Raw genomic sequence first — 13,972 nt, 5'->3', positions numbered from 1 at the left:
ACGCGGCTTTCTTAATTACATATTGGCGCCATCTGTTCCCTTATCTGGCTACTCTGTTTCTCTGTCCGTCTGGTTGCCTCCTCAACTGTGACGGCTCAGGGGTCTGCAGTTAGCTTGTTCCTTGCTCCCAGGGCTTGTGCCCTACAAGTTCTAACAAGTCTCTATTCATCAGGCTAATCAGTACTTGGACTCTTGCCCTTGAGGCCTTGTCCTACAGAGAAGGTGCAAGGAAGGAGTTCTCTTGCTGTTTCTCACCCTGCCCTTGCAACCATGTGGGGAGAAGCACAAAAGTTCTGCTCCCTGCTTTCTGTGGTGAGGAAATTGACCAAAAACTTATGCACTCATGCAGAACCAGAGCTCACCCGGTGAAAGTGCAGCACTGCTCCCCTGGAGAAGGTGCCAGGCAGGAATTCTCTTGCTGCTTCTCACCATGCCCTGGCAGCCATGTGAGGCACAGCACAAAAATTCTGCTCCCTGATTTCTGTGGTGAACAAAACTGACCGGTTTAGTTGTACTCACGGAGAGACAAGACTTTCTTACTCGAAAGCAAAACCAGAAAGCCACACAGGCTTGGGAATCTTCTTCTTCTGCAAGGCTGGTGACTTCCCATGGCTATTCCTCAAGGCAGGATAAACAACCATGAATTTGGAAGCCCGCATAAATTCAAGTACACGTAGTCCTCTGACAGTCACTACTTGTGGGCCAGCAGTCCTCTCACCCCTCCACAGATCTGCCTCTTAGTCCTCTAGCAGTCATTCTCCATGGAGGGACCACAAGTCCTCCATACCTACCTACCAACTCACCAGAAATGAGTCAGACCACATCAGAAGTAACACTGCCTGACCTGCAGGAGATATAGAAACCATCATTACTGGTCGACAAGACAGAAAAAACACCGCCAGACAGCAGACAGCAGAAAAACAACCAGAAGAAACATTGTATACAAACCAAAGGCCCCCATCCAAACCCTGCAAAGGCCAAAAACATGAAAAAAGGCACTCTCCACATAAAAAAACCAAACCAAAACCACACAAAGAACACATAATAAGATCACACTACCATAACCCCAGGAATACAGAGCCAACAAACCCAGATTCTGTCCATAACAATAACACGCTTTAACGCTTCACTCGCTTAACCTCTGGCATACCATAACCTTGTCGCCCCCAAACCCCAGCACGCTGTAGCCCTAAGGCAACACAAAATGGAACACAAAGTCCCTGGAGATCTCTGTCAGGGCCTTCAGGGGGACGCTGACCTCAGGCATCGTAACCTTGAAGTGGGAGCCATGTGGAGGCACCAGAACATCACCGGCACCCATCTTCACACCCTGAAACAGTGCCTGGGATAAACGCTCCTGGGCAGAAAGACTGAGGCACTCGGAGGCTTTGAACCGGCCGGCCACAGTCACAGGGCTTGAGCTCATCATTTCTGTGTCAGAGCCACCAGGCAGGTGGCCCCATCCTCCCAGAGAGACCCCTCAGGGCACCTGTACCCAGCTCCAGGGGGCTGGATACACAGCCTCGGATCCATGGTGGGAGGGGTGCTTTAATCCTGGGAGCGGGATTTCTAACAGTGCCCCTGAGGAGGAAAGCCTCCTCAGGCCTGGAAGCCTGAGAGACATCCCTGCGCTGCTCCACACGTCACCAAAAGCAGGGGCTGAGGAAGGCTGCTTTGGGGCCCGTCGAGGGAACCAGCTCCCCTGGGCTGCTCTGCGGCCACTGGCTGCCGTTGCTGTCACGCAGGTCTCAGTGCTGCTCTGCAGTCGGCCGTCACCTCCCTGCGCGACACTCTCCAGCGCAGCACACGTCTGCACTGGCTCTCCCTGGGGACAAAGATCACAAGCGAGGAATGGGCTTGGCTTTGCCCCCAGTCCCAGGCTGCCACCAGAGAGACCTGCCACCCCCGCCCCAGCTGTGCGATGTGGGCACCACGTGCAGCTGCAGACGTGGGTCAGGGCAGCTGTGGGCAGGGGGCAAGCCCCGTGGCGGTGCCCCCGGCACTGGCAGCAGGCAGAGCTGGGGAGAGCGAGGGGCAGCCCAGGGCAGCCGGCAGCTGGCGGCGGGGCCCGGCAGGGTGCAGCACCCTCAGCAATGCGCGGCTCCTTGCGCCTCGGCCCCAGGGCTGCAGCGCAGGGCTGGCCCCAGCCGGGGCTGGGCTGGGAACAGCCAGGCAGGGCCCCCTGGCAGCCCCGGCACGCACCTGCTCCCTGCATGGGGCAGCCTGGTCCTTTGCAATCGACCCCGTGGCATCCAGAGAAGGGCCCTGCCCTGGGCCAGAGCCATCTCTGCAGGCAGGAGGCCTTCCTCGGCGTCCGTCCCTCAAATCCCTCCCTCCGGCCCCCACAGTCCGTCCCTAAAACACTTCCCCTCGCCCCCAGTCCCTGCGAGCGGGGAATCCGCCTCCCCAGCTTTGAGCCCGGGCGGCGCAAGCCCCCCCCGGGCTCACCCTGCCATCCATGTGGTTCCTGGAAGAAACACCATCCCACCATGCCCGCAGGCAAACCGCTATCCCTATGGACACAATGGGGGCAGCCGGCACGGGGCGGGGGGGGGTGTCACTCTCGGGGCTATTCTAGTGAGCAACACTCAGAGAGGCCAAAAACTGGAGTGCAGGGGTGATGCCGGCATTACAGCCGGCTGCAAGCGAAAGGCACTCAATGGGCATGGGCGCTGCTGGGAGGGAAAGCGCCACGTCAGGACGGTCGGGAATCTCGACTGGCTGGGAGGGAGCTCCATCGAGCGCTCAGAGTTGAGGCTTGAGATCCTTGCAGCCACGGAGGTTTTTGCACGGAGAGCTGTGCTAAGCAAGGCTGGTTTATCACTTTGGCTGCAACACGAGCGTGCTGCACCCATGCATGTGTGCTTCCCCTGAGCCGACAGAGAACTTTCTCTCCTGGGCTTTGTTCCCTCTGGGACAGCGGCTGTGAGCGAGGCAGGGCTGTCAGATATGCACAGCAGGGGTCGAGGGGCTCAGAACGGATAAACCCCCCGGCCTGCGCCCGGCCCTGCCCCTCTCTTACAGCCTCCATGGCAGTTCCCCTGCAGCTGAATAGAACCATCAACGCTCTGTCTTCAGTGCAGTTTCTTGTACATAGAAAAAGGGGACAGCACAAAGCGTGAAGCAAAGCCAAGAAGGTGGCACCTGATTTTAAAAAGAATACATTCAGTACATCACAAAAAAATGCGGTGGAACTCACTCTTCCAATTGGGTTAGGCAGGAGGAAAATGGATTTGGAAAGCAAATAAGAATCGCTCACTTCAAGCTATAAGGTGGCTACTAAACACAGACTCTCCCGTGCATGTCCTGCTCATTAGTTCTGCGCTTTGGACATGCCTGCGGCTTCCCTGAAGCACCCTCTCTGGGTTACTCTTCCAAAGGGGTTCCTGGGACATCTGCATAGGGAAGCTGCCTGAAGCAATCACCGTTTGTTATCCTGTCAGGTTTCAGCCAGGGCAGATAGCCTGTGCATGCAGGGACTACAAACTGCAGGCATCGCAACTTGTGGATCCCAGGAAAAAGGGGGTACACGATATGAATTTGCGGTACAAGGCTGTCACTGAAACAAGCCATGTGAAGTGGAATATAGTACTTCTAGCACCAGTGAAATAGTGTACGTTAAAAGAGTATTCATCTATATACAAAAAAGTCATGAAAACTTATTTTCAGGACATTTCTCAAGATCTTGAGAAATAGACCTCTGTTTACTGGTAAGGGAAGAAGAAGTAAGAAACTAAAAAGTGTCCATCCCAATACACACACCACCACCACAAACACCACGACCCGCCCCCAAATTACCTCAGGTGAGCCGCGGCCTTTTTAAAAAGTGCCAGCATCTAAAGCGTATGTAGTGACCTGGAACAACGTTGCTGCATATTTGGGATTCAGATGATACAGGGCAGCGTGAGGATTGCTAACATGGACAAAACAGCGGGACTTACTTTGCCTCTTTATTTCGGTAGCTAGGTAAATAGCTAAGGATTGAGGCTCTTGTGGCGAGGTGTCTGCTTACCCTTGAGCAAACAGTACTTCCATAAGTGCAAAACCAAACCTGCAACGCTGGGAATGGCAGTTTCCTGCTGACACGCATTTTTTTCCAAAAGGCAGGTGTCTGCTTCCTATCTGGGGCCATCTTTGTGCACGCTAAAAATAGTTCATGCCCTTAGTGCAGTGTTGAGAGTTTTGAAAGATGGACAGCAGTGTCTGGTACACACCTTCTTCAGGAAGGTCAGGAAGGGCTTCTTGACCTTCCTGAATTTTTTCAGCGGTTGATCTCGAAAAGCTTTTCTTCTCTCCTTTTCTCTTCTGGTGTGCTTTCAGCCTCTTCTCCAGAGACCTGTTTTCCCTTTCTGTTTCTTTGCTTTTCATTTTCCTGAAACGAAAGACCCTGCAAACCTTGATATTCCACAGTGTTATTAGAGAGGTAAAACCACGATCAACTGGAATCAGTTCTCATTTTAAACAAAGGGAGCTCATTTTACCTTCTTTCCTCTGAAAGGCTCATCAGCTGTTCCGGGTCTACCGAGGAGTCTGCTGTGCTCTCGGGGGTGGTTGGAAGCAAAGGTACAAGCGCCTGAACCGGAAAGGTTGAAGTTGACAGGTGGCAAGACACCTGGAGCAGTAAGCTACCGTTTTCCAAATTGCTACCTTAGCTCCTCAAATAAGATCCCTTTGGTTGCTTTGCATTATCCACATTTTGCACCGTCGTAAGATAGGCTTCAGGAGCTCTGATGAATTGGGATGATGGGCTGCCCCTTCTCGCGGGCTGGGGCACCACAAACTGGAGGGGTCTTGGAGGGTAGGACAGACCCTTGCCAGCTTCGTTCTGCTGGGCTTTCTTCTGCCTTCCTGGGACACGGTTCTGCCGTTATCCCTTGGGCAGCATTATCCCATTCTGGGGCGTGAGCCTTTTATTTTTAAATCTGCGATTTTGTATTTGACTTCTTGTAAGTATTTAGATTGATTAAGCACATTCCCAATGCATCTGAGAAACAACCTTTCTGTTTTTTCTTCTCTATCATTACAGGGTGGGAAAAGTCAAACAGACAAGGGATCTAATGACAGGAGGAGGCACAGCAGCTGCTTGGACCTATCAGAAACTACTGTCATACATGAGAAACGTGTCAGTGTTTGTTGGCCTGACATCCCTCTACTATTTCTGATTTCACCACCATACCTGCCCCTGCTTCTTTGTAGAGGATGAACAGAGAGGGTGCTGTGTGCAAGAAGTCTTTTGCCTGGGGCTCTGCGTTTGCTTCACCTGCACGGCTCCTTTGATCTTCCAAACGCACCCGTGGAACACAAAAGCACGTGCAGCAAAGTGACCTCGTGGAAGTGGACAACACCTAAACCAAAATCCACCAGCAGCACAATAAGGAATTGGACCAGAAGCCCCAGATTTTGAAAACCCTCAGCCCCTCCTCATACCTGTGCACCTGTCCACAGGTGCTGGCACCTCCTCGGCTGATGGAGGGGAGAGGCCGGCCACCTCCTCCCCAAAGATGTCCCCGCAGTTTTCAAACACAAACTGCACCAGCACGTTCCCCTGCACACATCAAAGCCTTGGTCTCAGCCTACGAGTTTTCTCCCTTTGAGCCTCCCAGTTCCCCCTGCCATCCCCCTGGGGAGGGAGGGAGGGAGGGAGCAGCTGTGTGTTGCACAGCTGGCGGCCCCGCTTGAACCACAGCAGCCTATGAGCAACAGTTAGCTGGTTGATGGTGAGAGTGCTCATCCTTCGTCCTCCATCAGGGTGCGGGCGTCTCCCGTATCACACTGGGACGCACAAAAGCCTCAGCAGTCCGGCTGCTGTTGGAGCTGCTGGAAAAGCTTTTTGGGCGAGCCGACGTATTTGTAGTGGCCAGCATGGCAGTTTGCTTTATACCGTTGCCCTGAGCGTGGGCGTCTGGAGAAACTGCCCGGCAGTCAGTGTGCAGGGATGACGGCCGCAGGGGACAGCAAGCTGCAGGTGATGGTCAGCGGCGGCACCGTGTCTGCCTGTGTGTTGTCCCAGCTCTGAGCTAATGGCGCTGCTCCCCAGTGGAGCATCCATCGAGCCTGAGCACAGGCTGTGTCTTAGCCAGAATCCGAGCAGGAGCTGAGGGGACAGTGACACCTCCAGAGGTGCCATCCGGCCCCCACCTCCCTGTGTGACTGTGCTGTGAGTCCTAAAGCTCAGCCGTGATGCCCACTGGCAAGGAGTCTGGGCCAAGGGATGATCCCAAAGTCCTCCCCTAGGACGCACCAGCAAACAATATCTGCCCAGTCCCCAATTATCACATGGCAGACGTAGTCAGAAGAGAGGAAAGATCATTTTATTGAGGACATCAGCTGCAGGCTGGGGGGGTGGTGGCTACCCAGGAGCCCCGGGGCTTCAGGCAGGAAAACAGCACCTGCAACAATAAGAGCCAGGAAGCACTGCTAAAGCCACAAAGCCAGGACGAGGCGTGACTTGGTTGCCCTTGCTTTGGGGAACGCTTTACAAAGTGCCTTGAATCAGTGCTCCCGCCCAAAGGACTGGTTCTCTTCATTTACTCCAGCAGCCTCGGCAGACAATAAAAGCCTTACACAAGCAGCCTGCCACAGCAAGAAAGGATCTTCCTGACTTGCCGTTCAGTTCTCAAATGTTACGTTACTGCCTGTGGAACAGGGTTTAATAGGCTGTATTCCCAAGACCTCTGACTCCCCTTTACTGACCTGGGGCCTCGCGTTTGTGCTTTTCCCAAATGATATTCGTTCTAGTGTTTGGTCCACAGTTCCCCATTCTAGTATCTAATAGTGCATTCCACCACTTCATACGTTGACTTTTCAATCGCTTCGTCCGTCTCTGGCCGGCCCCCTCGCAGGGAACACGGAAACGCAGATCGGGACTCCCCACTCACTTCACAGTTAAACTGTGTCTCTCACACACATCACACTTGCTGGGCAGCCCTCAGCCACACAGGCAGCATGTTACATACAACTCTAGGAATGCTGACAGTTTGCTTTAGCACACAAAGTACGTGTTTCAATGAACAATTGCCAAAAACCAAGTTCTAATTTTTTCTGGCCCTAAGCAGGGGCCCTCTGCTCTGTTGCCCCTTCTTCCCCCAGTTTCTTACCGGAACTAGTAACTCCAGCTCACCAGTTCCTTGACCATGGCTTCAATCTGTTCCTGAGCCACATGCACATCTTCTGTAGGTCCTTCCAAAGTGATGTTATCCTCTCCTCCAGTGAATTTGATGTGAACCTTGAGGTGAAAGACAATGAATCTCTTAAGAATTTGCCAAGATCCAAGCCAGGCCAATGCTCTTGGTCAGGCCTACACCATCCATCCCTGCCACTAAGAGATGCGCTCCTTCCCAAAAAGCCCAAACAAAATCCCCACAATTTTACAAGTCAGTAACTTAACGATTTCGGCCATATGGCAGTGCCTAGAGCCCAAGGCTCTGGTGCTGTCCCAGTTTCTGCAAGGGCTTTGGAGAAGTTTACTCATCTAGCCTTTATCTAGATACCGTCTAACTCACCAGGGAGAAGCCTCGCTGCACTCGCCATTTCCAGGTATCCTACTACATCAGTTCTCAAAACAGCACCACATAAAGCTTCCTCGGAAGGGCTCAACCCATGACAATAACATAGGAGGAGCAGTGTTTGCAGCAGTAAAAGAGAGGGTTCCCTTGAACAGCAAAGATCTGTGTCATTTCCCCCTGGGTTTACCCACGCTAGAAGACACCTCTCTCTTCCGTGACGAGTGATCTGGACTAAACCTTTTTCTACGCCGGGGGTGCTAAGCTAACCAGCTCATCCATACCTTTGGCATCTGCTGAGTTATTTTGGCCAGGTTCTGTCCTTTCTTTCCAATAATGAAACGATGAAGCCAAGAGGGGGCAGAGACCGAGGAGACGGTAAAACTGTTGGCCTGAGAGACAGAAAAACAGAGAAGCTGTTTGATGGACAAACTGGGAGAGGCCTTCACAACAATTCAGTTCCAATTCCCATGCTGCACCTCCGGTATTGACTTCTAAGCTGCACCTCTAATGGCCCAAGAGAGACCACCCCCGCTACACCTGTCAGTGCTCACAAATGTATCTTCGCGGGACCTTCAAAGGAGGCCTAGCCCATCTTGTCAGTACCTTTGCATAGACTTCAGTCAATGCTTGCCCAAGTTTTTCAGGCTCGCCTCGCAGTATCAGCGTCTCCGAGCTACTGTCGGTGGGTGGGATCTCGACAGAGACTCCAGTCTTCTCCAAGATCTCCTGCAGGGAATTCCCCTTGGGGCCGATGACATACTTGTGCTGGGACTTCTTCACCTCCACTGCAATAGTAGTAGTCTTCTTTTTCTGTAGGGGCAGAGACACTGAGGCATCAATCGCAAGGGGGCGGGGAAGGACAAGAGCGACAGGAAGAGGCACAAGATGCAGTCAAACTCTGCACCCAGCAAAGAGCAAAGCCAAGCTGAGCACAGTGGCTCGGCAGTACCCTAGCACCCCTTGGACCCCCTGCCTACAGAAAGCCTTGTGCTCAAAAATTCACAGGGGAAGTACAAAACTAGTATGCTGGGTCAAGCTCCCTGGGACACGGCATGCAAGAGACCACACACACACCACACAGGCATGTCGTTGTCGTCGTCCCCCGTCCCCCCGTTGGACAACAGGGTTCAACTCCCAGCCGTCTCCCAGGCAGTGCTGTGATGCAACACTGTGCAGGCTATAAGCCGATTGTTGAAATCCAGACCGGTACAAATACAGACCTAACCACGAGGAGAAACAGCCCAGCAACCCACAACAAGGATATTCACAGCAGCGTTGGCTGTGGGAAATAAACTGGAGTGACATTCACTCTTCAGCAACTTCTGCTTATGTAGCAACTTTGATACTGTCAGCTGGCCACCACTGTAGGCTTCACACTTCTTTCCTTCCTTAGTGTGAACAACAGCCAGGGGAGCTCTTGGTGGCCTGCTAAGTCCCACGATACAGAAAAGCCAGAAATCTGTCACCTCCCCGGATAGTATCAGCCCAGCTCCCACTCTGGCCGAGTGAGGAAACGGTAGGATTCGGGGTCATGTACTGCAAGGGCTGCTGAGCCAGATGCAACCGAGGGATGCACAAAAGTAGAACAAGAAGGGAAGAGTGCCTAGGAGCGGGTGCCAGGGGAAGGTGGGAAGCTTATGGACCATCCGTACCTTCTCCTCATAGATCTTCTTAACGCGAGCCACAGCCTGGGCTAGTTGCTCCTTTTCTCTCCAGGTGAAGACTATCTCGGTCTTGTTGACACTGGGTGGAGGAATGTTGATGCGGTCCCTGTGTCCTGCATGAGCTCCCTCACCAGCTTGTTGTAAGGGCCAGCAATGAAAGGGTGGTACACTTTCTCCACGTCCAGCCGCTCCACGGCACGCTTATCCTGGAAGAGCCCACAAACAGACCTTGGTGGGAACTGCCCTCTGTATTACAGTCTCTGCCAGGCCACAGCTAAGTTCCCAGGGGTGTCCTGCCTGACACTCTGGCCCAAGCAACCTTCTCAGTTTGCGGGCTTGTAGATCTCCACCTCTTTCAATCTACAAATACGGTTGCTGCTGCTGCTCCTTGTTTACGATATTCACCCCTGTGATCTCCTGCCTTATCCCAGCTGGCACCTAAGACGCCTTCACTTCAACTATCAAATGCTTGTTTGGGCTTCAGAGATGGACAAAACGCAGCACAAGAAGTTTCAGGACCTGGCAGCGGTGCTCATACAGCCGGGCGAGGTGGCACAGTATACGTCCTCCGTTCAGGCTAACGTTAGCCACTGACTGTAGCCACGGTGGCTACAAAACTCCGACTATACCGTGGGGAAGCAAAAAGGCTGACCAGCTAATGCCATGAGAGAGATCACAGTACTGAGGTACCTGCTCAGCGGAGATAAGCAGGATCTCGTGCCGGGCCTTCTCAATCCCTTCTTTAGTGCCGCTGATCTTGATCTGGTTGCTGGGGTCATCTGGGCGGGGGACCTGCATTTTGGTTGCAGTTTTGAGCTTCAGGTCCTGCAGCCTCTCACCCTTCTTTCCAATGACAAAACGGTGGTGCTCCTTGGGGATGGCAACTGTCGCTGAAGCCTGCGGCAGAAGAACCAAGCATCTGTGAAAAGCCTTGCCTGCACTGGCAGATCCACAGGAACAGAGCCAGGGAAAGCAAGGCAGACGCTGCTCAGCCGGTACTGCTCCTCAGAGCAAACACAACGCCTTCCCAGCACATTCTGTCCGAGGGCTGACACTGTACCAGCTGATCTACAGTGCCTCTATGCCAGGAGTATAAAGCCCACCTTTCCCTCAAAACCCTTCTGTTTGCACAGGAGCAGTACTCTGAATTAGCAAAGGCCTTCCGACACAGACGAGGAGGTGCCTCTCCTCCAGTGTAAGACACCAGGCAACAACTGAGATGGCAGCGCACAGCTGGAGTTTATCTGAACTCTGGCATCTGCTGCCAAGGCTACAGAGAACAAGACATACAGTATGACTCCTAGGAAAGAGAAATTCAACACCAGAAACCTACTGCAGGAGGCAGGCAGCTAGCAGATGCTTACCGCTACTTAAGTGCTAAGGCGTCTTCAAGTGTAGCACATGCTGCTCCTGGGACTGCTTCTAGAAGGCCCCACATGCAAAAAGGGTCCTTCTCAATCTACCATTAAAGGGCTGCTCTATACAAGGGCTTCCTGACTTCTTCCCTTCTCACTGAGTTTTTACAGGTCTGGTAGCTGATGACTGCTATCGTGCTCCTGATCCCTGTGATTAGGCAACCACTAACAGCAATCAGACAATGAACATTCAAGCTATAATGGAAAAATAAAAGATGAAGAAAAGATCACTCGGTGTGACTTTTCAGCTCTGTGTTCCTGTCCTGAAGCTAGCCAAGCCCAAGAGAAGCTGGAATACAGACACACCTTCCAGACCTGGGGCCAGGGCAGAAGGAGGTATATTTGAGAACAGTGGCTCACGGGTCTGTGGCGGCACGACCTGAACTGTTTTTTCAGATGCACATTGTGGATGTAGGGTTTCGTTCCTTTCTCTTTCCTCTGGCAGGGTATGACACAGGGGCTGAACAGCGCTAAGCAGACATGGTATTAACATTGCATTACCTACCTTTGGCATTATGCTTTAAAACACACTGCAACACCTGGCTGCGATACATCCTAACAAGAGCTACCACCTTGACTATGAGCTCAAGAACCTTAAGGTAAGAGATCAAAACCTAGAGGACTGAAGCAACCGAAACAACAGGGTTGTGGCTCCTTACCAGTGTGCCTTGAGTTACACAATGCAGAACCCTGACCCGAAGCTTTTGGCTTTTGGCAGGACTTCCTTTCCTCTACTTCTCTTTCTCCCAGCCTTCCACGTTCTCCTCTGAAGGACTTCAGGAAAAGCACAGTCCCGTTCTCACACACTACTAGCTTTGTGTGTGAGGCTCCTGCACCCCCTCCAGCACCAGCACCTCAGCACAAAGTCACTGGTTGCAACTCAAATGTTCCAGAGATCGCAGACTCCACGCTTCATGCAACACCACGGCCTGTAATTACCTTGGAACCCTATTTTAAGCCTCATTCCCATTCCAAATTGCCAGTTGGGTGCTTTGAAAACGTACAGCAAAGCTGAGTTAGTCATACCTCTTTGGCTTACAAGCACACGGGCCCAAGGGTCTCAAAGCATTTGCGAGTCTTGGGGAAGAGCAAAGACGAAGGCAGAAACAGTTAGATGCCCTCACCTGAGTCTGCAGTCGAGCGACAATCTGCTTCCGAGCCTTCGTGACTGCTTCCGCCTTGCCAGAGACCACGATCGAAAGGCCCTGGTCCTTTGCGAGAGACAGCTCCAGGTGAGCTCCCGTCTTCCGCATGATGTCAAGGCAGATCTTGGCCTGCTCGCCTTCTCCAAACTGATTCATGCCCTTGTATTTCCTCTCCTCCAGTGGCACATGGAACACCTGCTCAGCCACGGGACAGACACAAGCAGGGCACAGCAAGGTGTCAGTGTGCTTTGGATTGTCAGTGCCTCCCTCTGCAATCCTCCCTTCAGGCCTGTTCCAGCTATCTGTGCAACAGGGATGCAGAGCTTCTTCTGGGCAGTTTTTCAACACATCCCTCCCCCTCCAGAGCAGTCCTAGCATTCAGCTGCAGTCTTCCTTGTGCGCCAGGGCAAAGGACAGCAAAGAGGCAGTTACTCTGACACACTAAGGGATTTCATACTCCAGGGAAAGCTTCACTTCACCTACTTTTTGGAGGGATGAAAAGGAGGGAGATAAGACACCCACTCCCACCAACCTGAGTGATGACAGAAGCCTTTATTGGCCGGATTTTGCTCCAGGGCCCAGCAGGTTCCCGGGCAGCTTCCAAACATGGTGCTTTCTCAGGGAGCGCAGGGAAGGCTTCCTCGTAGGTGGGAGGATCCTTCTCTTCTTCAGAGTTTAAAGCTGTTACTGCGGTGAAGCAAACAAGGCAAATGAGATGCTCTCCCCACAGAAACGCCCCCATTCATAGGCAGTGCAACTCTATTGAGGCATCATCAAAGAGGGACAACAAAGGACTTGTGCACTACTATTCATCCTGCTACAGTTATGCTTGTGGAGAGCAGCCGAGTCGGGAGCACAGCTGAGCTCAGCACAGCACAGACTGCAGTAGGTGCCGCCATGGATGCAGGAAGCAACCGTGCAAGTGAATGGTGGCAGCAAACAAGCACATTATCGCCAACTTTGTTGAGAGGAGGAGCTTCATCAGGGGACAACAGGCCAAGCAGAAAGAAATCAAAGGGACACAGCAAGGCTGTAGGTCAGAAGGGGACAAGACAGACACATGCCCAGGAAGAAGGCAGAGAGAAGCAGAAGCACTCTAGTTGGGGCAGAGTCCAGGGAAAGCCTGTAGCTTATGTTCGACTCAGCTGTGCACTGGGCTGTGCCAAGCGGGCCAGCTCGCAGCTGGAGAATGGGTGCCGAGACCCATCAGTGAGTCAGTCAATACGGTTATAATGACTTTCCCCAACACCTGGCTGAGCAAAGGAGGAAGTGACAATCCAGCACACTGATCCCACGAGGCTCTCTTGCAGCCCAATGACCCATGCTTGCACATGCCCTGCCCCACGGCTGACAGCGTTGCTAGCCAGAGCTCTGTGAAGATCTGAGGCTTGCCTCCGCCTGGCCCTGCACTGTGCAGCACCACCGATGTGCTCCTGTGGGTGGAAAGCCAGAGTCTGGCAGGCCGCCAGCCTAGGAATGGCGAACGCCGTGCCTGGACACTTAGGGGGAGCCGGAGGCATGGAGCGAGCTTGGCTAACAGCAAGGAACCTTGCCTGCGCAGTTTCTATTTAGAGGCACATCACAGGAACTCAGCTGTGTCTTCTCACCTTTCACCTGCTGCTGCGTCAAGCCACTGCGGTGTTCGGCAAAGCTCTCCTGGGTCAAAAGTGCCACCGAGCTCATCGTCGACCTCCCACGCACACACACAATCTGGGTATGCCACTGGAAGAGACAGAGGAGGCAACACTATTACCAGCACCATTCAAGATGCACACAAGTCACTCCAGGAAGGCAAAAGACGTGTTTACTGAGCACTTTTCCAGCCGGCCTCTTGAGAAGCGCCTACAGGGCCAGTCTGCTGCCCTGTTCTCTTGCTGAACCACACAGAAACTCAGGGGGGATTTTTCCTCATAGCACAGCGGGCATCAAAACCAGAGCTCCTCGTTAAGAAGGCAGAGGATGTGCAACCTAAGAAGCCTCTTGGAAAGGGGGACACCCCAAGCTGTTAAAGCATACTCTCATTAATCTATCAAGTATTAATGGCGTGCAGTTTTAAAACCAGTCTCCCAAGGTACACATAGGCAGTGCAAGACCCTTGTGGAACCCTGGAGAGAAAACAAAAAAGAGCCCAGGATGCTGCCTCTTCCTGAAAAACTTACGCCTTGATTACCAACCGAGCATGAGCACCTGGGGCCCAGAGAGCAGCTCCTGGTGTCTCCAGCTCCTCTGCAATCCCTCCCACA

The 13,972-nt window shown here is 52.9% G+C and overlaps 1 protein-coding gene across 1 annotated transcript; it reads right to left on the bottom strand.

The window, feature by feature from the left end:
• Positions 1-7,102: 7,102 nt before the first annotated feature.
• LOC129783439 (vigilin-like) lies at positions 7,103-13,463 on the bottom strand. Its single transcript, XM_055793410.1, is given in 9 exon segments — positions 7,103-7,225; positions 7,787-7,894; positions 8,109-8,315; positions 9,158-9,273; positions 9,276-9,375; positions 9,860-10,066; positions 11,709-11,924; positions 12,262-12,416; positions 13,337-13,463. Coding segments are annotated over 9 exon segments (1,308 nt in total). The 5' UTR covers positions 13,413-13,463.
• Positions 13,464-13,972: the final 509 nt, after the last annotated feature.

This window comes from Falco peregrinus, unplaced genomic scaffold, assembly GCF_023634155.1.
Source record: "Falco peregrinus isolate bFalPer1 unplaced genomic scaffold, bFalPer1.pri scaffold_41, whole genome shotgun sequence".
Lineage (NCBI taxonomy): Eukaryota > Metazoa > Chordata > Aves > Falconiformes > Falconidae > Falco > Falco peregrinus.
This window is presented reverse-complemented; position numbering and strand designations above follow the sequence as displayed.